This window comes from Anabrus simplex, chromosome 13 (assembly GCF_040414725.1).
Source record: "Anabrus simplex isolate iqAnaSimp1 chromosome 13, ASM4041472v1, whole genome shotgun sequence".
Taxonomy (NCBI): domain Eukaryota; kingdom Metazoa; phylum Arthropoda; class Insecta; order Orthoptera; family Tettigoniidae; genus Anabrus; species Anabrus simplex.
The window spans coordinates 13,493,629-13,519,192 of record NC_090277.1 but is presented as its reverse complement, the minus strand read 5'-3'; the positions used below and the strand labels follow the sequence as shown (position 1 = coordinate 13,519,192).

Here is a 25,564-nt window from a genome sequence, read left to right as displayed (position 1 = left end):
GGATGAGATAGGCACATTTGAGATGTTTCCTAATCTTTCAGAAAAAAATCGGAACTTCTGCGAGAATCTATTCAACTTAATGATGCCCAAGCTGCAGAATGTGAAGGCAGAGCAACAGATATGGAGGTGGATGCCAATAACAATCATACAGATATCAATTGAAGAGCAAAATGATCTCAATATTATGACTTGTAAAATATTGTTCTACATAAAAATTTTAATAATTTAGTATTTTAAGTATATAAATGTTCCCTTATAATAAGCTGTAATTTTATTAGTCTTTCCTGCATTAATTTTCTATAATGCAATTAAAATACCATAGGCACATCTTCTGAGAAAATATTCCTTCATACATCTTCATTATAGACTGTTATACCTTTCAGGGTTGAGACTGCAAGCCTCTGGGGTTTTACTAAACTCCTGCACAATACTCTGTTTGTAGCTAGCTCTGTGGTCTCGTTTAGTTCTAATGTATACCTCTTCTATTAAATCTTTAGAAACCGACTCTAATCATCGTGGTTTTGGTCTCCCTCTGCATCTCTTACCTTCCATTATTCTCCTAGGTAACCTATCCTCCTCCATTCGCCTCACATGACCCCACCACCGAAGCTGGTTTATGTGTAACCCCTCATCAGTTGAGTTCATTCTTAGCCTTTATATCCTCATTCCAAATATCCTCCTACCGTTGTTCCCACCTGTTTATACCAGCAATCATTCTCGCTACTTTCATGTCTTTTACTTCTGACTTCGATATCCTAAGTGCATCCAGCTTTCACGCCCAGTGTGGGTGGGTTATTGAGGTCTGTGATTTAGATATTGATTCCCATAAGGAAATTGAAATGTTTGTCCTGAATGATTAATTCATAATTCCAATATAACTTGTCCGTTAAATTATACATTTTTTAGCTAACTCATTCTTGGTTGCTAGCATTTCGTCTCAGTGTGCCAATTTGTGCTCTCCAGTTGGTAACTAGAACACCTACCAAGACTCCTGTGGGGGCCACTGCACAGGCTACTTGGAGCAATCCCAGTGCACTGTGAGAGCCTCAGTCTCGTTTACAAAATTGTTGCCTGCTAGACCATCAAATGATATAAATTTTGATTCCCCTACATGCACTAGCCATATGTTTTGGTGCCTGTTGAATATGGGCCAGTGGCGTTTCCTCTAATGTTTCTTTATGCACGTAAAGATCACTTTGAAATTGCTTTCTTCTGAAAATACGACTTTCTTCCAATCTTTCACAGTTTGGTCTTTGTGTAGTTCAGTCCATATCAGTCACTTTATATGCTTCTCTTCCTGCCTCCAACAATCTGTGGCAAACTGTTGTCATGTGAACATTTCACCCACTCTGACTTAAATGCAGATTTAGGTCAACAGCTGAGAACCTGGGGTTTAGTTTACTCTTCCTGTTGAGTAAAGGGTCTTCTTTTGGTGTAGTCCTGAGTTTCCAACCACAGTTTCCTTTCATCAGTGATAAAAAGGACCTGGTTTCTTGGTATCACTTCAAAATTGAATTTAACATAGCCACACCAACACCACATTGTGAAGCAATTTTTTCTTTGTCACTAAGGTACGCTCAACTAATGCCACAATTTTTCTAACATTTCTGCAGGGTGCTACGGCACAATACTGAAAACATAATATAACCTTATCCAGAGGCAATCAACTAATTACTGCATTATAAAGAACATCCAATAATGTTAACAATAATGCCATCACACATCTACATTATAGGACCCAATGACCTAGATTTTAGATCCCTTAAAACAATAGTCATCATCATCATCATCTCCAGCGCAATTAGCTTGAAAGTGGAAACACACGATTCTGCCACTATTAGTTATAAATAATGTTAGAAATGACTGTGTTCAGATTAATTTGCACGCTACTGCATCAATGATGGTGGTGGTAGTGATGATGATGATGATGATGATGATGATGATGATGATGACTCCACTAGAAATATGGACTCTGTCCTGGATGGAAAGAGAAGCAGGGGGAGACTACCTAAGTGATTTAAAAATACAAGTGTAAAACTATAAGAGGCCAGGAAATTATTGGAAATTGAGGATTTTGGAGGCACAGAGTTAATTTACAGAGGCTTGCAGGCTGAGCGATGAAAAGTATATTAACGTGTCCACAAAGACGCAAATGAAATGTTGTCAGTCGGTACAGTTATCCCTTTTTCTTTTCCTACCGCTTTTCCCACACCTGTGGGGTCACGGGTGTGAACTGCATCTCACAAATGGATTTGGCCCTATTTTACGGCCGGATGCCCTTCCTGGCGCCAACCCTATATGGAGGGATGTAATCACTATTGCGTGTTTCTGTGGTGGTTGGTAGTGTAGTGTGTTGTGGGAATATGAAGAGGAGAGAGTTGGGATGGACACAAATACCCAGTTCCTGAGCCAGAAGAATTCATCAGAAGCGATTAAAATCCCTGACCCGGCGGGGAATCAAACCCGGGACCCTCTGAACCGAAGGCCAGTTCGCTGACCGTTCAGCCAATGAGTCGGACAGTCGATACAGTTATTTATTCACATCTATTTACAAATTAAACACGCACATAACCTTAATCACTGATGTCACTAGCAAAATACACACATCAACATGGAGACTGCAACCACTGCATGTCACAACACGAGGTTTCAAGTATACTCCTACTACACCAAAACTCTACTAAAGAATAACTCGTCTCTACCGTCAAGATCGCCTCCTTATATAGGTGTCTGACCAGGCTTCTAGAAAGATACATTTTCTCGTAAATTCTAGAGTGCCTAACAACATTATTGTAATGTACAGAATATTCTACCATCATCTAGCAGTATTAATGTACAGGTATTTACATTAACTGAACTCGCATAAATATTTATGTACAGCACATGTTTCATGACATAACCTCACAAACAATGCGACCATATACATATGATATATGATGTATATATATATGATACATATACATATGATGTAATAATAACACTACCTGGATGTAAACACTTCATGGCCATACATTACAAGTCATAATAATAATAATTGTAAAATAATAATAATGATAATTCGAGCTCGATACTTGCATTATTTACCCATAGATGAGAGAATATTGTTTTCAAGTTATATCCGTTTATCACACTTGCATCAGTATCAGTCTCTAATGGAGATGTATGCATTTAAAAATGGTAGTGATGATTAAGGATTTAAATTGAATTTTTACCATAAGAATTCAGCTTGTGTTAATTTATATTGGCGTTTTCTTGTTTGACAGATTTCGCTCGGTGGTGCTACTAGTCCAGATGCAGTGCAGGTGAACGGCCAGCAGCAGTTGGCAGCAGTCTCCAACGCGACGACGACGGCGGAAGCTACGGCGAGGCTCCTGTCGTCCGCTCAGGAAGGTCTCCTCATGGGGAAGCAGGGTGGGTCGCCCAACAAGTTCGTCCTCACTCCTGACTACATTCAGCAGAGTGAGTAGTACAGCTCATGGCAGGCCTTGCAACACGAGGGAAATCCTTCCAGATCCTTCCCTTGGAGTTACATACCTGCCAACTCTCCCGAATTAGGCAGGAGTCCCTCAACTCTGTACTCTCATTCCTGTTCCATTTGTTGTTATTCTTTATGGTGATCCTATCACTTTAAGAATTTCAAATAGCTTATCCTATATTCATAAGTTTTTATTTATTTGAAAAAGTTTTGGCGTGTGATAACATGAATTCTCGCGAAGTAAACTTGTTGGAACTTCAATTAATTATTTGCATGCAGATCCACAAAGCTCCTATTAATTTCTTGGAAAATGAAGTAACATAATATATTAGTTATAAATTAAAATACAACATAGTTTTTCTTGCCCAGATCAATGTCTCAGTGTTTGGTACTTAATAGTGAAGTAAACTGGGATATTTTTTTTTAAGAAGCAGCTCTACGATTGAAGCGAAATACCTCATTTTTCACACAGCCAGTGGACTTCTGCTCTAATTTTATGAGCGTTACATTGTGCAAGGCGTGGAATAGAATGGTGGAATGAAAATTGGAAAATGTCCCCATACTTTCCCCTGGTGTAGAAACATTGGTAGTCACTTTCTAGCCACTCTGAGAAATATCTTTCTCGCTAGCTGCCATGCTTGTTTACCAACTGACAGATGTCATCCTTCTTTCATTATTCTTATAACTTCCATTGAATGTGCAAGGTTGTGTTCCATTTAGGAAGCTCTTTAAATTATACGGAGTAAACTAGAAGTATGACGAGACCCATCTCTCGCATTCCATGTGGACTACTATTTTTCTTTCTTCCTATGCCGTAGGTGTAGCCAGTCCTAACTACTCTCGTCGGGGTCGACGGATACATAGGAAGTATTGTTTCTTTGGTGTACTAAATCCAGGGGTATGTTTCTGTTTCTCAGAAGTCTTTTGTGCAATTTCCTCCACATGTCTTTTGGTGTTCCTCTTCTTGCTGGTTCTTGGATACTGAGGGCTCTCTGAACAAGGTGAGTTTCATCTCCGCTTTGGACATGTTCAAACCATTTCAAGTGTTCTTTGTCCATCTTAGAAATTCTCATCGAGCCACAAATGTGATAATTTTTTATCTGATCTTCCAATGTCGCACCCATTGACTAATGAAGCATTCTCATTTTGGTAACATGTAGTTTCTGATTATTCTTGGCGTGCCTGGTCCATATTATTGTTGGTTTGATTTATTCGGCATCATCTGCTATTGCCTTGCTGTTGATGATAGATCAAAGGTACCTGAATTCATCTACCAACTTTCAGGTCTCATCATCCAGGAAAACTGTCTGTTGAGGGCCAGTGTGTTGTGGATTGGAAAAGTTGATGTGCATATACTCGGGCCTTTGTCTTACTCACTCTCAGTCCGTGGCTTTCAAGTGCTAGCCTCCATTTCTCAAGAACCTCTTCAACCCGCTTACTTGCAAGATCCTTCTTCTTTTCTGTTTTGATTTGAACTATCTGGATATCATTCTTCAAACAAATCCACATGGGTTACTGTGAATTTCAACTCGTTATTGTATCCAGTTTGTTTGCCAGTATACGTTACCAGATCTTCAGGGGGTCGAAGATATTAAAATAATTTCTCGATAGTTCCCACGTTCCCTGGAATCAGCCTTATTCTTGAAAATCGGTATGGGGAAACTTTTACGGAGCTGAGATGGAAGGGATTCCCCAGCTAGCAGCTTGTTGGTCAGTCATTGCAGCCACAAATATCCATCTTCACCACATTTTCGCCATAATTCTGCAGATATGTCATCAGGGCCAACAGCACGTCCCTGTTCCATCATCAAAACCGCTTCTTCCACCATTGTTTCAGTTACCTGCTAAACTGGTCCCTCTGTGGAATCAAACTCCTCTGCTTCTTAATGGGGAAATTCATCATTCGAAAGCACTTCACAGTATTCTTTCCATTGTTTGTTAATGTTGGCTTTGTCAATTATCTGCCTTGTTTGCTGTTAATGTACGTCGGGAAGACCACATCTTTGCGTCTGTTTACACCGCTTGGATGCCAGCTCGTACACATTGCTTGCACTGTCCAACTCCAGCTCTTTGTACAGACTGTCTTGTGCCTATTATTCTGCTACTTCCACCACTTCTTTTCATGCTTTGGTATATTGCGCTCTGAATGTGACTCCCGTTTGGGTTATTTTGGTTTTTCCACCCTGCCTTAATGGCACTTTCTTCTTCTTCAGCTTTGATTGAATAGCTTCTTCCCACCATCAGGTTTCTTTTTCTTTCTGTAATTTTCCTCTTGATACCTTTAGATGCTCGTTCACCTTACCAATGCAGAACTTTGAAATGGCACTCAGATTTCTTGGGCACTCAACTCGGCACTGGTTACTAAATCTTGTCTGGAAAGGGCTTTCATGTCTTCAGTAAAAGCGTGGGCTCTCTCCTCGTCTTTTAGCATAAACCATTTTTACCTTTGGAATTCTACAGCTACATTTTAGCTAATAAAAGGCGATGTAGGGATGTGAGAGACTCACCCAGAATCACTTCACAATCCAAAGAATATCGAAGTCATTGCAGCACAAGATCAGTCGTTGATCAGTCTATCTGTGTGTCTGCAATGCCATTTTGCAATGATGATTTGTGAGTTACAAGGTGTTCATCCTTTTTTCTGGAATTATGTCTTGATAATGGCCAAAGCATGTGTCAAAGTAAGCTGTCGGCTCCTGCCCTTGGTAATTTTTTTGAAACATGGCCAAAGCCACTGTGACAGTCCCATTGAAGTCTGCATCAACAATAACTGACTCAGAAGGCAGGAACTCTTGCAAGAGTGAGCTCTTCCCAAAAGGTTTGCGTGGTCATAGACTGCGGTGTATTATTACAATCATGCATTCTTCTCTTTCCACCACCAGTTTTATTGACATCAATCAGTCATTCACTCTTTTCACAGAGATGTCAGATGTGGAGCAATAACAGTGCCAACTCCATTGTGTCCATTTTCATAATCATTGTAACGAAATGCAAAAGGAAAATCTTGGAGACTGTTCTGTGAGAAACTGGAATCACATACTGAAACAGCAAGGCTCCAGAAGGTTCTGAAAGCAACCCATATAAATCAAGTGGGGACACAAGAGAAACCAGATGGGTCATTTACTCAGGCGGGGAGGGACACACTGGAGATACTAATGGCATGTCACTTTCGTGAGACTGAGGAGATGACAGAAGAAGAAACAGTTGGAACAGAGACCGGAGCTCAAAGAGCAGACTGGAACTGTGCCAACAGAATAATAAAACATAACCATGTAAAATGGGCAATCGACACGTTTCATCCTATAAAGGCTCCGGGGCCAGATGAGATACTTCCGATACTCGTCAATGCCCTCACAGACCTTTTCAGAGCTAGTCTAGCTTTAAGGTATGTGCCAAAATCATGGTCAGAAGCTAAAGCAGTATTCGTACCTAAGCCTGGAATGGCAAATTATGCCCAAGCCAAAGCATACAGACCATTATGTTTAACCTCCTCCATGCTGAAAGCAATGGAGAAAAGTCTGGATAAATATATCGGAAGAATGGTGCAACTGAACTCAATCTTACATGGAAATCAGTTTGCATATAGACCTGGCAGATCCACTGAAGTGGCACTCCACCAGTTGGTTTATAAACTAGAAGAAAGACTAGAATATAAAGAAATTTCACTGGCGGCATTTCTAGATATAGAAGGAGCCTTCAGCAATACAACCTATGACTGATCAATGCATTGGAAAATAGCAAGGTGAGTAAAACCGTCATCAAATGAATTAAATCCATGTTAGACGGAAGGAAGATAAAAGCAACCCTGTTTGAAGAAACGCTGACGGTTACGGCCACCCGAGGCTGTGCTCGGGGAGGAGTTCTTTCGCCTCTGCTGTGGAACCTCGTGGTGTACAAAATCATAGCTATGCTCAATGAACAAGGTTTTTGCACACAAGGATACGCAGATGACCTAGTGATTGTAGTACGAGGTAAGGTGATGAGTGTTATCCAGGACCTCGTGCAAAGATCACTTAACCTTGTGGAGAACTGGTGTCGAGAAGAACAACTATCAGTCATCCCGAACAAGATAACTCTGGTCCCTTTTATAAGAAGGAGAAAATTAGAGGGAAATAGATTCCTGAAGCTCTTTGGACAAGATATATATATATATATATATATATATATATATATGGAAGAACAGGCACTGCACCTAAGTGTAGTGTTAGATAAAAATCTAACCTGGAATCCACATATAGAAAGGAAAATAACCCGGGCCAAGAACTTGCTGTATGCATGTAAAAGAGCCATCGGGAAAGACATGGGGCCTAAGACCATCAATGGTAATGTGGATATACACAATGATCATTAGACCGTTGATAGCCTATGCTGCAATTATCTGGTGGCAGAAAGCAAGTCAAGGAAAAGTCAGCAGTAGATTGGATAGCCCACAGAGAATGGCATGCATAGCCATAACTGGGGCTATGAGAACTACGTCGACAGAAGCCTTGAATACTTTACTAGATCTCCCATCACTATGCAATTTCATAAAATGTTAGGCTAGAATGAGTTTATACAGACTGGCACAATCAGAGTGCTGGAATGCACAAAGACCCAATCTAGGACACTGTAAAATTAACAGAGTAATAACAGAGGAAGTTCTACACATGCCTTCTGATCATATGATACCAAAGTACAACTTTGAAAAACCGTTTAAGACCCAGATAATAAAAAAGGAAGATTAGGATATCAACAAATGGAATACTGAAAAAGAAGATATAGTGTGGTGGACTGATGGCTCAAAGACTGTGGATGGCACAGGAGGAGGGATCAACGGGGGAAGACCTGAGAGTTCAATCCAAATGAGATTGGGCAAACACACTACAGTCTTTCAAGCTGAAGTGATAGCTATCACAACATGTCTTGAAGAAAATCTGGAAATGAACTATAGGAATAAGAACATTTTCATGTTTATGGACAGCCAAGCGGCCTTTAAGGCACTAGAAGCAGTCCGGATAATATCCAGAATTGTCTGGTATTGCCATTCACTTCTCCTGAAGCTCTCAAAGTACAGCATTGTCAAAATAATATGGGTACCAGGGCATGCAGGTATAGAAGGAAATGAAAAGGCAGATAAACTGGCCAGGAAAGGGGCAGAAACACATTTTGTAGGCCCAGAACCTGTATGCGGGATTTCCTATGAACAAGCCCAACACTACATAGGAAAGTGGGTACAAAGGAAACAAATGGAGAACTGGAAAAATACTGCAGGATGCAGGCTTGCAAAGGAACTGATAAAAGGACCAAACAGGAAGCATACTAAAGAACTGTTGAAACTCAGCAGAGAAAATACAGTAGAACCTTGATTATACGTTCCCAGAAACATACGTTTTCCCGTATTATTCGTTCAAATTACGTGGTCCCGCGAGCATCCTAATTAAATCACGTTGGAAAAATCCCGCATTATCTGTTCCTCAGAGAAACAATTTCCCGGATCAACCATCCAGAAATTTCAGTCCCATCAACCCTAAATCCTTTTCAAGAAATTGTATCTCACAAAAGGATGGCTACGGCGTACTTAACGGATCTTGGTGTTAACATTCAGTCATTGCGCTAATTTGAGAAAGTAGGCTAATATACTGGAAAAGCGATCAGCGTGAACTTGAATAAGGGACTATCTTAGCATCACATTCGGGTGTATTGCTTAGAGAATTCTCTGAAATCCTAAAGCAGAGTGTCCACAACAATTTGAAGGAGACAGAGCGCATTTCGACAGCTCTACATGAAGACGGAACGAGCTTCATCAAATGTTCGTGCTTTCAAAACGTCTACATTATGTCCAGGGTTAAGGTTTACTTTTTAACTTTTTTTTCCGAGTGTATCACCAAACAGGTTTTCGGCATTTCCCTCAGGGCAAAGAATAGTCGCTGGGCTTTCTGACAGGAATCGAAGCTGCTCCTTCTTAAGTAACACAAATTTAATGTTATCGTTAATCACCGGTAATTAATATTTGAGGCCAGCCCTGCGGTCTAACTTGCCTGCCTCTCACCCGGAAGGCCCGGGTTCGATTACCTGCCAGGTCAGGCTTTTTTACCTGGATATGAGGGCTGGTTCGATTGTGATTAGTGACAGGCAGAATTGAATACAATGCATTCGAGAACTTGAGGATTGATACTTATATTCATGATTGGGACAAGTTGGTGGAGGAAGAATGGTACAAGGACAGGATGAGATGGAGGAGGCTCATATACCACACCCAGGAAACTGGAGATGGTTTAGGATGATGATGATGATGATGATGATTCAAAACCATATTCTCGAGTTCAACAGATGTTGCACCTTACGTACATAAAGCCATGGGAGGTTTTGGGATTGCGTATTACTGTTGTTGTCCTAATATAAGACTGGGAATTTCACGTTTTTGTGTTAAAATGTTATAGAAACTGCAGCCATTTTATTTGCGCACATTACATTTATAACTTTGTATAATTTCGCACTCGTACCGACTTGTACAGCGAGCGCGCTTTCCAGCTGAGCTCAAGGTCGGGAATAATCATAATTTTGGAAGTGTTAATGATATTTTTTTCTCATTCCAATTTGATTGTGATTAGTGACGGGCAGAATTGAATACAATGCATTCGAGAACTTGAGGATTGATACTTACATTCAAAACTATACTCTCGAGTTCAACATAACCTTCAAAATTTTATGTAGGCCTAATTTACGCAGTACAAGATTTCCATATACTGTCTACGAACAGAATATCGGTGACCAAATTACAATGGAAGATTTAAAAAAAAAAAGGGATTTTGCCATAATGTTGGGCTTTTTGGTATCTAATGTGTTTTTATTTTATTAGATTAGAGAACTAAAAACTACTTGTGATCGACTGTTGTTTGGCTTGGCGTTACGGGTACGGTATTAGATTTTTCGAAGAGTATGGTTGATCAAAGTTGCTGAACTGCAAGAAGTTTTCAGAGGAAAGTGACTAAGTTTCCCCGGTAAAACTGAATGTAAAAGTTTCAAGATTTTTAAGTCGCGTACCGGTAATTAATGTTCGGAGCCGGCCCTGCGGTCTAACTTGCCTGCCTCTCACCCGGAGGGCCCGGGTTCGATTACCGGCCAGGTCAGGCATTTTTACGTGGATATGAGGGCTGGTTCCATGTTTCCATGTTCACTCATTCTACGATTGAGGAGCTATTTAATGGAGTGATGGGGACCCAGATCTAGAGAGACCGGAATAACGGCCGAGAGGATTCATCACACTGACCATGCAACACCTCGTAATCTGCAGGCCTTTGGACTGAGGTGGTCGCTTGGTAGGCGGAAGGCCCATGGGGGCTATAGTTTGGTTTTGTTTAGGGGTGTTTGTAAGATTATAAGTATACATATTTCATTTCTGTGATGTTTCATTCGTTCCCGGATTTTCCGTTTTCCCATGTTGTACGTTTTTTATCCGTGGTTCCACCAAAAACGGAGAATCAAGGTTCCATTGTATAAGCTTGGTAGTAGGACTGTTGACAGGACACTGCCATCTGAAAAAGCACCTACATAGAATTGGAGTAATAAGAGGCAATATATTTAGGAAATGCAATGAAGCAGAGGAATCAGCTGAACACATACTTTTCGAATGTGAGGCGCTGGGTAGAATCAGGCTCTCCACTCTAGGACTACCAGGTGAAGAGAGAGAGAAATTCCAAGAAGACCCAATAAGAACAACCTGCAGCTTTGTGAAGGGAGCAGGTATATCTAGGTGGGAATGAAGGAAAAACATAGTAGCAAAAGATCTTTGAGGTCAATGCTAATTAGGAACTAATATTTAGAGGCCCCATGAATAAAAGAAAAAGAAGATAATCATTGTAGAAAATTTTGTAAAATTCCATCCATTTTGTCTCTTTAATACAGGCGTCGTCAACACGTCTCTTTTCCAGCACTTCTGTTAGTTCAGCTATCTTTCCTGTCAAGGTGCCGATGTTCCATGTTATGATGCATACTTTCTGTATCCACTGCTCTTTTCTTGTCTCACTGAAGTAACGAGAATTCCAGCTACAGAATAATGTGCTGTTATAGGTCTGTGTTTAAAAATACATACAGAACAGTTCCGAAATTCGGCCTCAATTACAGTAACTCGGTGAAAGAAGAAAATCTTATTACGGTTGAACCTCGATATCTCGAATCACCTCGGGAGCTAAATTTTATTTAGAGTTATCGAAATTTCGAGATATGGAGAACACCGGTTTTTGTATTTTGTATGTAGCACATAATTGAATCGTACATATCTACGGGCTTACACTGAATACGGTACTTTTACAGTATTTAAAAATATACTAACAAACTCGTATTTTACAGCATCGCTTTAATTATGACCCTTATTAAAGTAACTTTTTAGAAGGACACACAGTAGTGAAACAAACATACCTTCGTAAACACCTTTGGAAAAAATCCATTAGTGTCTTTGTTTTTTTACTCTTAACCTTTTCTTCCATATACTTTTCAACAATGTATTGCTGTGAGACACACTCATTTATATTCGACTGACTCTGTATGTAGGTTCGAAACTATGCAGCCAAGATTCATAAATGGAGCTTGTAATGCTTGTCATGCTTTCATTCATAATGAATTCACACACCCAAAAACAAACCTTTTAGCATCCTACAAAATAGCAAGGCTTCGCTGATTTTCCGATCACTAGAAGTTTGTTTTTCAGTTCCCATCATATTAGCTCCCAGCATCACTGTAACCCTTTCTTTACTTGTTAACTGTTCCTTACAACAAACTACAAATGCTGTATTGTACAGTCAATGTTGTACAAAATTCGAGTTACAGACTAGTTTTTGTTTCAAGGAAGGAAACGTTTGCTTCGAGAAATCGAGAAATTCGTGTAACCAAATTTCAAGTAATCATCATCATCAGTTTTCCACTCCAGTTGCCCGGGTATGGTTTATGAGCTCTTTCCACTTCTGTCTGTCCATGTACCACTCTTCTCTCAAGATGACATCCCAGCTGACTCCTCTTGTTCCTATGTCCTCTTTCACTTGGTCCAGCCATCACTTCCTAGGTCTTGCTACCGGTCGTTTTCCGGCCACGACTGTGTGTAGCCATTGTTTTGCTGTCCTTCTATCGTCCATTTGTTTGACATGGCCAAACCATTTCAAACGGGCCCTTGTTACTTTTTCATTCAGGGATGGGTACACACCAGCTTCTTCCCTTATTCTTTCATTCCTTACCCTATCCCTTTCTGTCTTCTGTACTATAGTTCGTAGGAACTTCATTTCTGCGGCTTGTAGTTTACTATCCACTTGTTGGGTTGTTGTGCAGGTTTCTAGGCCATATGTTATTATGGGGGTGAAGTATGATTGGAATAGAATCTGCTTTGATCTTAAGGGAATTTGTTCGTTCCAGAGGAGTTTCCAAACTTGATGGTAAAACTGAGCTGATTTTTTTAATGCGGTTGTTAATCTTATGCTGTATTCTGTTATCACTTGAAATGATGCACCCAACAAATTTATGTTGGTCTACTGTTTCCAGCTGTGTACCTTTCAGCATTATTTTTCCTTTCTTCTTCTGCCTGTTGACAGACATAGTAACAGTTTTCGATTTATTTATTGTTAACCTGTGTGCTTTCAAATGTTCATTCCAGGTGTTCAGCCTCTCTTGGACTTCCTTCTCTGTATTTCCCCAAATTACTACATCATCTGCAAAAATGAAAATCATTTTATTTTCCGTATTGAAAGAATCTCAATAATAATATAAGAGAATTTATTGGACTCCAACCTATTCAATACATTACAGGATGTTAACATTTTAGTTAAACATCGTTAAAATGGAGACATGTTTCGCCCTCATGTGGGGCATCATCAGTCATATCAAAGCGCCTCAAAATTAAACCAGACGTCTGGTTGGAAATTATGAACATAATATGTAAGAAAGAATACATTAAAAACACGTAAAAAGTCCTATTCAAAACGAAATAACAATAGACTAGTTACACAAAGTAAAATACGTTAATGGTTTCTTAATATTAACGTATTTTACTATGTGTAACTAGTCTATTGTTATTTCGTTTTGAATAGGACTTTTTACGTGTTTTTAATGTATTCTTTCTTACATATTATGTTCATAATTTCCAACCAGACGTCTGGTTTAATTTTGAGGTGCTTTGATATGACTGATGATGCCCCACATGAGGGCGAAACATGTCTCCATTTTAACGATGTTTAACTAAAATGTTAACATCCTGTAATGTATTGAATAGGTTGGAGTCCAATAAATTCTCTTATATTATCATCTGCAAATGCAAATGCATTGATGTCCATATTGTTCTTCTGCTTAATTTCTTTCATGACTTCATGACAGTGATAAAAAGTAAGGGTGAAAGGGTACTGCCTTGTTGCACTCCTTTAGTTTGGAACCAATCAGAATTACCGTTTCCTATTTGTACGCAACTGCAGCGGTCTTCATAAAGCATTTTTAACTTTCTGGATAAGCCCTTTGGGTACATTTTTCTTTCTTAAACATTCCCATATAGTCTTACTTGGAACACTATCAAATGCTTTTTCAAGATCCAAAAATGCTAGTGTTAAGTCATTGCCCTTCTCCCAATGCTTTTCTAACAGTATTCTAAGTGCAAATATGAGATCGGTAGTTGATCGGTGTTCTCTGAATCCATATTGTTCTTCCTGTAGTTGTGGTTCTATTATTTTCCTTAGCCTTTTTTCAAGTATTTTCTCAAATATTTTCAAACCATGAGACAATAAAGTGATCCCTCTATAATTGCTACATTTCTTCTGGCTTCCTTTCTTGAACAGAGGTATTATTATTCCCTTTTTCCAATCATCTGGGACTTTCCTCTCCTTCCATATTACATTAATTACTCTATGAAGCCACTGTATTCCTATTGCACCAGTTGCTTTGATCATATCTGCACTGACTTCTTCAAATCCTGTGATCTTTCTTTGGGCATACTATTAAGGGCCGTCTCTACTTCCTTCCATGTGGGCGGGCTCTCTTGGTCAGGCTCATCATTGCAGCTTAAACTGACCTGCGTGGTTACATCATTGGAGTCTTTCCCAGTACTATTGTATAAATTATCAAAATAGGATTTCATGATCTTCCTTATTTCTGTCTCTTCCCTAACTATGTTACCATCTGGTTCCTCTATTGCTGTTATGTATTCATTGTCTCTTCTTATATTTTGTATTGTTTGGTAAAGTAGTTTAGAATTAGTTTGCTGTCTTGCTCTAGTTTATCTGTGAAATCAGTCCAAGCTTTCTGTTTTTCTTCGGCCACAATTTTCTTTACTCGTAGCTTCTGATCTCTGTATTTCTGCTGCAGTTCGTTTAGTTTAGATTCATTCCTTTGACTTCCTTTTTGCATTTCTTGGTCTCTGGCTTTCCTGGTTTCATTTTTCGCTTTCACAGCAATCTTCACCCTATCGTTCCACCAACAAGTTTCTTTTGCCTTCATTTTGCTATTAGTTTTACCACAAACTTCTACTGCAGCTCCGACAATGCTTTCTTTGAATCTAGTCCACTCGATGTTGCCTTCTTGTAATGCATCTTATGGTAATTTATTGCTCACTTGTTTGTATATTCAACTTGTTTCTCTGTCTTCTTTAGCTCCCATGTCTTGATTTTTGGTTTCCTGTATTTCTGAGGTCTATGAATTTCAATGTGCTTTATTGTTGCGAGGAGAAGTCTGTGGTCACTGTTCAGGCTTTCACTTGGTATAACTCTGACATCACATATGGCCTTTCCTGCTTCATTGTCTGATATAAAATAATCTATCAGAGTTTTAGTATCTCCATTCCAACTGTATCTTGTTAGTTTATGACTTAGCTGTTTCTGAAACCAACTGTTGTTTATTCTCAAGCCATTCCTTACACATAGATCTTTCTGGGTTCCTGTCTCCATAACCATTTGGAATTTCAAGTAATAAAGAAATAAATATACGTGAAGAAAAGGACAAACGTCCAGGAAATTGACGAGATACTGAAATTTTGAGTAAGGGAGGTTCGAGATATCGAGGTTAGATTGTAATCCATATTGACCAATTAATAAAGTTAAAACAGTTAATCTGCCAGTTAATACTGTGCAGTTTCTATTTCAAACTTTTGCATACATTTTTTTGCCCTTCTGAAGGGTTTCTTCAGAATGATTCTTTACATCATCATTTAATAGTTCTTCACTATCCTGTTTTAATGGAAGCTTTTAAAAGTTTTAATTTTTGAAATTTTATCATGGTGTGTTCACATTTATTTTAAATAATGTCTATGATTTGATTAAATTATTTATAATATTAATTCATATTTGAAAATTACGTTGGTGTAAGTAATTGCACAGAGGGCGTCCTTGCTGGAAAATGTATGCAAAAAATGGAAATAAAATGACATGGATTAACTTCAGTAATAATAACTCTTCAACATTAAACTGTGAATGTAATTGGCAAGGAGCTGCCAAACAAAAGCATAAAGGCATGCTTGGTTCACCTGAAATGACTTAGGCTTCATTTCCCCAGGATTAAAAATTTAGAATTTCCCCAGGATTAAAAATTTAGAAATGAGATCTCTGCTTATTAAAGACCACATGGTCGTGAGAAGTGTGTACCTTGGCTGTGCCTTCTGCTTCTCCAAGGGTCTTCATGGCCCGTTCAGAGATGACTTAGGCTTTTTCTGTTGTTGTTGTTGTTGTTGTTGTTGTTGTTGTTGTTGTTGTTGTTGTTGTTGTTGTTGTTGTTGTTGTTGTTGTTGTTGTTGTTGTTGTTGTTGTTGTTGTTGTTGTTGTTGTTGTTGTTGTTGTTGTTGTTGTTGTTGTTGTTGTTGTTGTTGTTGTTGTTGTTGTTGTTGTTGTTGTTGTTGTTGTTGTTGTTGTTGTAAGAAGGAAGTCAGTTCTCCAACAAACTGCCTTTTCATGGGTCTGTTTTCCGACCGATTTTGTTGTACGGGAATGAAAGCTGAATGATACCTTATTAATAAGTTGAAAGTAACAGGCATGAAAGGAGTGAGAATGATTGCTAGTGCAGACAGCTAGGAACAGTGGAAGGAGAGTACTAGAAATGAGGAGATAAAGTCTAAGTTAGGAATTCATTATTATTTACCGTATAGGAATTTTTAATTTTTTTATTTATCGTATGGCTAGAACTCGCTGATTTTACAGTTTATAAATCAGACTGAGTTTTCAGGAAATCTTCAGTATTTCCACAGTAGGATTGCTGAGGACATTCTCAGACTAAATGGTCGCACCCTGGTAATGGCATCTTGCCCCATTTATACAACGTATCTGCACATTTCCGATGCCTTATTCTGATCCTTCTCAAAGCTGACCAGCTTCTTTTAGCAAGTTCAAAGTCTCTTGCTTATATCCAGGAATCCCTGCAGCTCAGGGGTTATTTGGTCCTCTGTTCTTCCCACTTTGATGTAATGTGGAAATTCTCTTTCTATAATTGCTGGGCTGTTGTGATGGGACATCTTCAATATTTTAGTCTTCTGATCTTCGGAGCATCAGAAATATCACTCTGAAGAGAAAGTACTGAGGTGTTGCTTACCTTCCTGTATTCCTGATGTAAGGTTTGATGGTGCAGTGTTACTTAAGGCAGGTAGGTAATATGTGGATCTGATTGTAAATGAGTCGTTCAACTGAGCATGAACTTTATCTACTCTGGAAATGGCAAACAGACAGGGGTGCCATATTCAGCTGTTGAGAAAACCTGGCTTAAAGCAGAGCATCTGAGAGTTGAAACTCAATAGCGAGGTCATGTGAGGCGAAAGAAGGAGAGATGATGTGGGAACCAAACAAGGCCACAGAGCTAATTTAAGTCTGAGATTGTGGGGGCAGATGCTTGCAGACTGAATGCTGTGCTGATGAGCATGTGTGAAAGTTCGAGACACCTGGGGCTGAGAATTAATAATGAAAAGACAAAGTATATGGTGAGTACGAGGGAGAAAGAAAGGTTCCAAGGGGTGAGAGACCTGGAATGGGAAGAAGGAAAGTATGAGAGAGTTGCAGAATTCAAGTACCTGGGTGTCATGGTAACGGAAAACAAAGTAGTCAGTGCAGAGATCCAAGCACGCATTGCTGCCGGCAGTAGATGCTTCTATACATTTCACAAACTTTTGTAGTCCTCCAGTCTGTCTAGAAGGTTTAAACTCACTGTGTACCGCACCATAATACGGCCAGTAGTTCTTTCATGGATGTGAAGGCTGGACGCTTACGGAAAGTGATAAGAACAGGTTCCGAGTATGGGAAAGAAAGGTGCTGTAGCTCTACGCTGCAGTAGACCTGATTGTAGAAGCGAAGAAGAGACGCCAGAGTTACTTGGGACACATGGTGAGAATGGAGGAGGAGAGGGTTCCAAAGAAGGCCCTAGAGCAACACCCTGAAGGCAGAAGGAGGCAAGGAAGACCTAGGAAGAGATGGTGGGATGACGTCAGAGGGGATGTGCAGGCATTGGGAATCCGGAACTGGAGAAGGTGTGCAGCAGACAGAGATGGTTGGGCGACAGCTGTAGGAGAGGCCAGGGTCCTGCATGGACTGTAGCGCCAGGAGAGTGAGTGAGTGAGTAAAGTGAAAAGTAAAAGTTATAAAATACAGTCACTGAATGTGATTTTCTGCTTGGTTTAGTTTGTGAAACTGCTTGCTTGCTTGCTTGTTGTTTCAAGGGGCCTAACATCGAAGGTCATCGGCCCAGTTTGTGAAACTAGAAGTTTCTCTAGTGATATTCTCTTTCCAGGGAATTGCTTGTTGTACTCATATTGTTGTAGTTGTTGTTGATGTACGCTGACGTTATATTCGTGGCACTTCTCCAGAATTAATCGTAATGACAGGATGTGATCGATTGTTGACCTGTTCCGCCGAAATCCACACTGGTTCTTTTTCTGCATATGTTTCTAATCTCCTTGCTAGCACTTTTGAGAAGATCTTGTATGCCACATTGAGAAGGGAGATCCCATGGTAATTGCTACATACCGTCTTGTCGTTCTTTTTATGGATGGGGCAAATGACCGCTAGGTTCCAATCCTCTGGTATGTTTTTGCTTTCCCACACTGCACAAATGAGATTATGCAGCTTTCTACAAACTTCCTCCCCACCATACTTGAAAAGCTCAGTTGGAATTGCATCTTCTCCTGGCGCTCTGTTATTATGCATGAGTGATATTGCCTCCTTCACCTCTTCTAAGGCCACTTCAGGCACGTTTTCCTCCTCGCCATCTATAACCAACTGACCATATCCCACCTGCTCTTGCAATTCCTGGATTTTTTTCCTCTATAGGTTTCAGAAGGTCTTCAAAATATTCTGCCCACCTTTCCATTATCCCATTCTCATCTCCAATCAAGTGGCCTACTTTATCCTTACAACATATTGTCCTTGGCTGGAATCCCTTCTTAATTTCCCTAGCTCCCTGGAACATGGCTCTGACCTCCTTTCTGTTCTGCATTTCCTCGATCTGTTGTAGCTTCTCTTTTTCCCACTCCCTCTTCTTCCTTCTCAGTACCTTCTTCACCTCTCGTCTAGCTTGTTGGAATCTGTCAGTGCTTGCTCTTGTTCTTCGCTGCAGTGTTTTTTCTCTTGCTTCATTACGCCTTAAGACTGCTGCCTGACACTCGTATCGTACCATTCTGTTCTCCTCACAGGTTTCTGAAAAAATCACCGTTTCCGCAGCTGCACTCTTCAAAGTGTCTTGCAATACTTTCCACTGCTGAGTCACTGTAGCTTCTTCTAGTTCTTGCTCTCGACCTCAGAGCTTTTCAGTAACCACTTCCCTATAGCTTTCTTTCTTCATGTCATCTCTTTGCTGTGCCTGGACAACAAACTTCAAAGACTTCTTTCCCTGTGTCTTCATGATATTGGCTATCCTCTGTCTGTACTTCATTATCACAAGTTAGTGGTCCAAGTCTGCATCTGCCCCCCCCGCCCCTCTCTCTCTCTCTCTCGACGTTCATAACGTCCGACCCGCCGTGTCTTCGGTCGATAAGAACGTAATCGATCTGATTCTCTGTCTCTCCGTTGGGGGGTTCCCGTGTTACCTTGTGAATATTCTTCCGTGGGAAATACATACTGGAGATAGTCATCTCGTGTGCTATTGCGAAGTCTACGAGCCGAAGTCATGCTTCTTCTCTCCTACTTTAGCATTCATGTCTCCGAGAACAATCTTAACATTATGTCTTGGAGCTGCATCATATTCTTCTTCAAGTACACTGTAGAATTCATCTTTCACATCTTCGCTTGAGTCTTCCGTAGGAGCATGAGCACAGAATACTGTTAAACAGGGAGAACTTTAAGCATAGGGCACACAGTCTCTCATTCATGGGTTTGAATCCCAGAACCGCTTGCTTCACATCATTTGCTACCATGAATCCTGTTCCCAGCTGGTTTTTATCACCCCCACTGAAGAAGATGGTGTAATTTCAAGAGTCCATAATATCCGCACCTTTCCACCTGATTTCTTGCAGTAGAGCAATCTACACCTTATAATTCTTTAAAACTTCCTTCAGATTCCTAAAGGCTCCTTCTCGGTACAGGCTTTGCACATTCCAGGTTCCAAAAATAACATCTCGTTTTCCTTTTCCTCGCTTAGTCGTCATCAATTTATCCATCCGACTATCTCTGTAGGTAAGTCTCGCAACAAGATTTTTTCACGTTGTTCGGGTGTTAGCCCTGTGCACAACCCCCAACCTGGAAGACCAGGGAACCTTCTTTCTGGGTTACCATACCATAGCTGAGAACATCCCATTTTAAGGCGCCGGATACTCGCCCTCACCCATCTCCTTAGGGAGTAGGATTGCTGGTTATTTCGGTAGGCGAACCCTCCAACTCGAGCATTTCTCAGTATTTACCGTAGACACCCACTCGGCATTGGTGCCCACACTGAGACTCAATAACCAGCCATTGACCCTCCTCCTTTGTCCAGGCTTGGAACTGGCGCTGGGATTTCCGTCGTATCTCCCAGTGGCGGAGGTTTTTCACTTTACACTAGCACTAATGGTCTTCTTAAATAACTTGATACCAGAAGGGTATCTATCAAAGACTGCTGCAGGTAATTTATTCCAAGGAAAACGTGCCCACGTCCATATCCTGGTCCTAATTTTATGTTTATGATCATTTCTCGATAAGTATGAGGGAGGTTCCAACCTATTCCTGGTACTGCTCCAGGCAGCCCTTCCCATATAGCTCTTATAAAGACCACACAGGTGAGCTCTAGTTCTTCTAGATTCAAGACTTTCCCAATTAATGGTATTCCTCCTATTCCCGGTTGCGAAATGTATCGCTCTTCTTTGAACTTTTTCTAGGGCATTTATTAAATCCACCCTGTATGGATCCCAGCACGCAGGTCCATATTCAGAATCGGTCTTGCCAAGCATTTATAAGCTTCACTTTTGGCACCAGAATTAGCTTTGATATAGATGTTGATTCCCATAGGGAATCTGAAATATTTGTCCTGAATGAGCAAATTTATAATACCAATATAAATGGTCCGTTATTGGACATTATAAATTTTCCAGCTAGCTCATTCTTGGTTGCCAGCGTTTCGCCCTCATGTGCTAGGGTGGGCTCATCAGTTGGTACCTAGCACACTTACCAATACGCTGGCTAGTGCATACCGTGGAGGCCACTACGTAGGCTAACTGGAGCCACCGGCAGTGCCAATGCACTAAGAGACTTTGTCTCATCACTAAAAATTGATGCCTGCTTGGCCATCAGATGATATAGATGTTGATTCCCATAGGGAATCTGAAATATTTGTCCTGAATGAGCAAATTTATAATACCAATATAAATGGTCCGTTATTGGACATTATAAATTTTCCAGCTAGCTCATTCTTGGTTGCCAGCGTTTCGCCCTCATGTGGTAGGGTGGGCTCATCAGTTGGTACCTAGCACACTTACCAATACGCTGGCTAGTGCATACCGTGGAGGCCACTACGTAGGCTAACTGGAGCCACCGGCAGTGCCAATGCACTAAGAGACTTTGTCTCATCACTAAAAATTGATATAGATGTTGATTCCCATAGGGAATCTGAAATATTTGTCCTGAATGAGCAAATTTATAATACCAATATAAATGGTCCGTTATTGGACATTATAAATTTTCCAGCTAGCTCATTCTTGGTTGCCAGCGTTTCGCCCTCAATTTTTAGTGATGAGACAAAGTCTCTTAGTGCATTGGCACTGCCGGTGGCTCCAGTTAGCCTACGTAGTGGCCTCCACGGTATGCACTAGCCAGCGTATTGGTAAGTGTGCTAGGTACCAACTGATGAGCCCACCCTAGCACATGAGGGCGAAACGCTGGCAACCAAGAATGAGCTAGCTGGAAAATTTATAATGTCCAATAACGGACCATTTATATTGGTATTATAAATTTGCTCATTCAGGACAAATATTTCAGATTCCCTATGGGAATCAACATCTATATCATCTGATGGCCAAGCAGGCATCAATTTTTAGTGATGAGACAAAGTCTCTTAGTGCATTGGCACTGCCGGTGGCTCCAGTTAGCCTACGTAGTGGCCTCCACGGTATGCACTAGCCAGCGTATTGGTAAGTGTGCTAGGTACCAACTGATGAGCCCACCCTAGCACATGAGGGCGAAACGCTGGCAACCAAGAATGAGCTAGCTGGAAAATTTATAATGTCCAATAACGGACCATTTATATTGGTATTAAGAATTAGCTTTCTCGAGATTCCGCATAATAAAATGTAACGATCTCCAGGATTTCTTAACTACATTTTCCACTTGCTCTGACCAGTTTAAGTCTTTTCTAATAGTAACACCTAAGTATTTACAACTATCAACTTCAACAATACTTTCTCCTTCAGTTTCTTAATCCCTCTTTCCTGTCATTTTCTTTTTACTGAAACACAATTTCTTGCATTTTCTGCTATGGATTTTCATTCAATTTTCACGCGCCCATTTTTTCAATCGTATCTAAATCCTGCTGAAGCACTAATTCGTCCTCCTCTGTCTTTATCTCCTGATATATGATGCAGTCATCAGCAGAGAGGCGCACTTCTGATTTTATCGAATCACGCATATCATTCATGAAAAGTATGAAAAAAATTGGCCCAATAATGCTACCCTGAGCCACACCAGACATAACACTTAATGGAGAAAATAGCGTTTCTTCCACGCTTTGAGTTCTTCCATGGAGGAGTTCTCGTATCATTTCACAACTCTGATGTCAATGCCCATACGCGCTAACTTGGTAAGGAGGATGTCACGTGACACAAGATCGAATGCTTTAACAAAATCAGTTACTATTGCATCAGTCCTTGACCCACTGTCGAGCTTATCCGATATTTGCTCAGCATTGTGAACTATGTAAAAATACATGAAAAAATAATGGTAAAATGGCTAAAATTGACAATATGTTATGACTAAAATGTATGTAAATTACATAATATACATTTAAAAACAGAATTTACAATTTACAACCGTTTAAAACCCATTCGCCAAAATGAGAGGTCCCTAGTCATTGTCAACAAGGGTCTGGCAGATTCCTAGTTTGTGCTGATAAAATATTATATTGGTAGCATGCACGTTTATATAGCCTAGGTGGACTGAATTTCATACTAATTGTGATCTGATGCAATACAAGTGATGAGGACATCCGTGATTTGATGGACCAACAGAGGTTAAAAAAAAAAATTCAGAACTTCAGATCAAAATTTACAAGGTGATAAGAAGGGCAAAAACTGAATGGCTCAATAATCATCATAAGGAAATGGAAGCGTGTAAATCTAACATGCACAGAAAAGTTAAATATCTCCAGGATTACATACTAGGAGGACAAATGGACTCTTATTCAGATGGGAAGAAAAACTGTGTGACTGATCTTTTCCATGATAATAGAGGCCCATGTCCGTCTGTTTGTGATACAGATGAAGGACCATCAATAACTCGCTAGGAAGTGAATTATGCATTCAAGAACTGCAAAAACAGGATGTAATGATATACTTGCAGAAATATTAAAAATTCTTAAAGATGATCAACTACTGGATATCCTGATAGAACTATTCAATCTAGTATACAGCAATGGATCAGTTCCTTCTGACTGGTTGACATTAACTTCCATCCGTATTCCAATGCAAACAATGGCTAAGTTTCGTGAAGATGGAGATTATAGAATCATAAGCCTTTTGAGCCATGTTCTCAAAATTCTTCCTAAAAGTAATAAATGCAAGTATATAACAAATGTGAAGCATACACAGACAGTACCCGGTTTGGATTTCATAATGGACTTGGCACCAGAGGAGGATTGCTGGGGATGCAGGTTTTGGTGCAAAGATGAGTAGATCTGTCTGTGGCTGTATATGCTTCTTTTATTAATTATGAAAAAGCTTTTTGACCATGTGAAACATTGCTGCATATCCTACATGACATTGGTCTGGATTTAGACACATCTAAATTATTGTCACCGTGGATTGGAATATAACTGCATCAGATGAGGTTAATAACACCAACACCTGTGGTAATGAGGCAAGGCTATGTTCTATCTCCACTCCTCTTTAATATCTACCTCGAAAAGGTATTTTCTGAAGTGCTGAAAGCAGGGCATCATTGTTAATGGGATCAAATAATCTGCAATATACAGAGGATACTGTTTTGCCTGCAGCAAGTGCTGAAGATCTGCGGACATTACAGAACTGTGTGGTCAGACACTGCTGCAGTATGTCTGCGTTTAAACATGGAAAAGACCAGAGCAATAGTCATAAACAAACGTGTCACTCAACCTATTAACTTGTAGCTGGCATATCACTAGTGCAAGTCCAATGCTTAAAGTATCTCAGCTGTGAACTTGATCACAGCTGAAACACTGCTGTTGAAATTAGGTCCCAAATTGAACAGGCACGGAGGCTGCATTCAAGAGAAGAGTAAAATCATCTCTAAAGGGGCTTTTAGTATTCATCTCCGTCTCTGTTTACTTCGGTCTTGTGTATTCTCTGTCGACCTTTGTGGAGCTGGGGCTTGGACCCTGGCATTAAACAGCACCAAAAACTTGGATCCTTTGAGATGTGATGCTAATGATAGATGTCCGCTCAGAATATCGTGGGTTGATAGAATACGTAACACTGAAGTATTCCAACACCTGAAGAAAGAGCTAAAAGTCATATACAGCATCTACCCCCCCCCCCTAGGAATAATAATAAAAAGAAGAAACAGATTATTTTTGGAACTATCATTCGAAATTATAAGTACAGACTCCTCCAGCTTATCTTAAAAAGGTAAGACTGAAGGACGGAAGAAGGAGAACACCTTAGCTTTGAAATCTACGAGAATGGTATGGGCCCAGTAACTCTTTTGACTTGCTGAGAACAAGAACCAGGTCGCCCTGATACAGCCGACATCCGATGAGGATATGGTGCCTGTCATAAGAGGGCTTCCCTAGTATTGGACTTCTTACATTTTCCTTCTGATTAGTGTTAATAGAGGATGGATGCCCACTTTTACATCCTCTTAAAACAATAATCACCATCCGCTCACTACGCTAATCTGTGACGTACATATTAATGGGTCCAGGCGGAATGTAAAATGTCCATTATAAACAACACAGAAGTATTAACACCGTAATATTTTTTTATACTTCTATATCATATGTGTTAGTAAAATAGGTTGGTTGAGAGTGGAATTCTGTTTATGTCGTCATATTCTGATTTTCAGTATAAATTGTTTATATGACTTCCAAACAGAACAGTTGATATATTCCTATAGATTATATGCCAGTTCATTCTCCATTATCGGCAGCTAACTATTTTTGGCAATTCTTTATAACGCTGCCGTTTTTAACAACAAAATCATTTTTACCATAAAAGTAGGACACGTTGTTGTTGTTGTTGTTGTTGTTGTTGTTGTTGTTGTTGTTGTTGAGTCATCAGTGCATAGACTGGTATGATGTAGCTGTCCATGCCACCCTATCCTGTGCTAACCTTCTCATTTCTACATAACTATTGCATCCTACATCTGCTCTAATCTGCTTGTCATATTCATACCTTGGTCTACCCCTACCGTTCTTACCACCTACACTTCCTTCAAAAACCTACTGATCAAGTCCTGGGTGTCTTAAGATGTGTCCTATCATTCTATCTCTTCTTCTCGTCAAATTTAGCCAAATTGATCT

General features: G+C 40.0%; 1 protein-coding gene across 7 annotated transcripts in view; it reads left to right on the top strand.

Moving 5' to 3' along the window:
- Window positions 1-25,564, top strand: part of E(bx) (nucleosome-remodeling factor subunit NURF301 E(bx)) — a 464,290-nt gene that overhangs the window by 368,039 nt on the left and 70,687 nt on the right. For 6 of the 7 annotated variants that reach the window (XM_068230140.1, XM_068230142.1, XM_068230143.1 and 3 more), the window contains one exon: window positions 3,264-3,459. In XM_068230140.1, the coding sequence (XP_068086241.1) occupies window positions 3,264-3,459 (196 nt within the window). The remainder of the gene's footprint in view (window positions 1-3,263; window positions 3,460-25,564) is intronic. The other variant, XM_068230141.1, reaches the window with a different exon arrangement.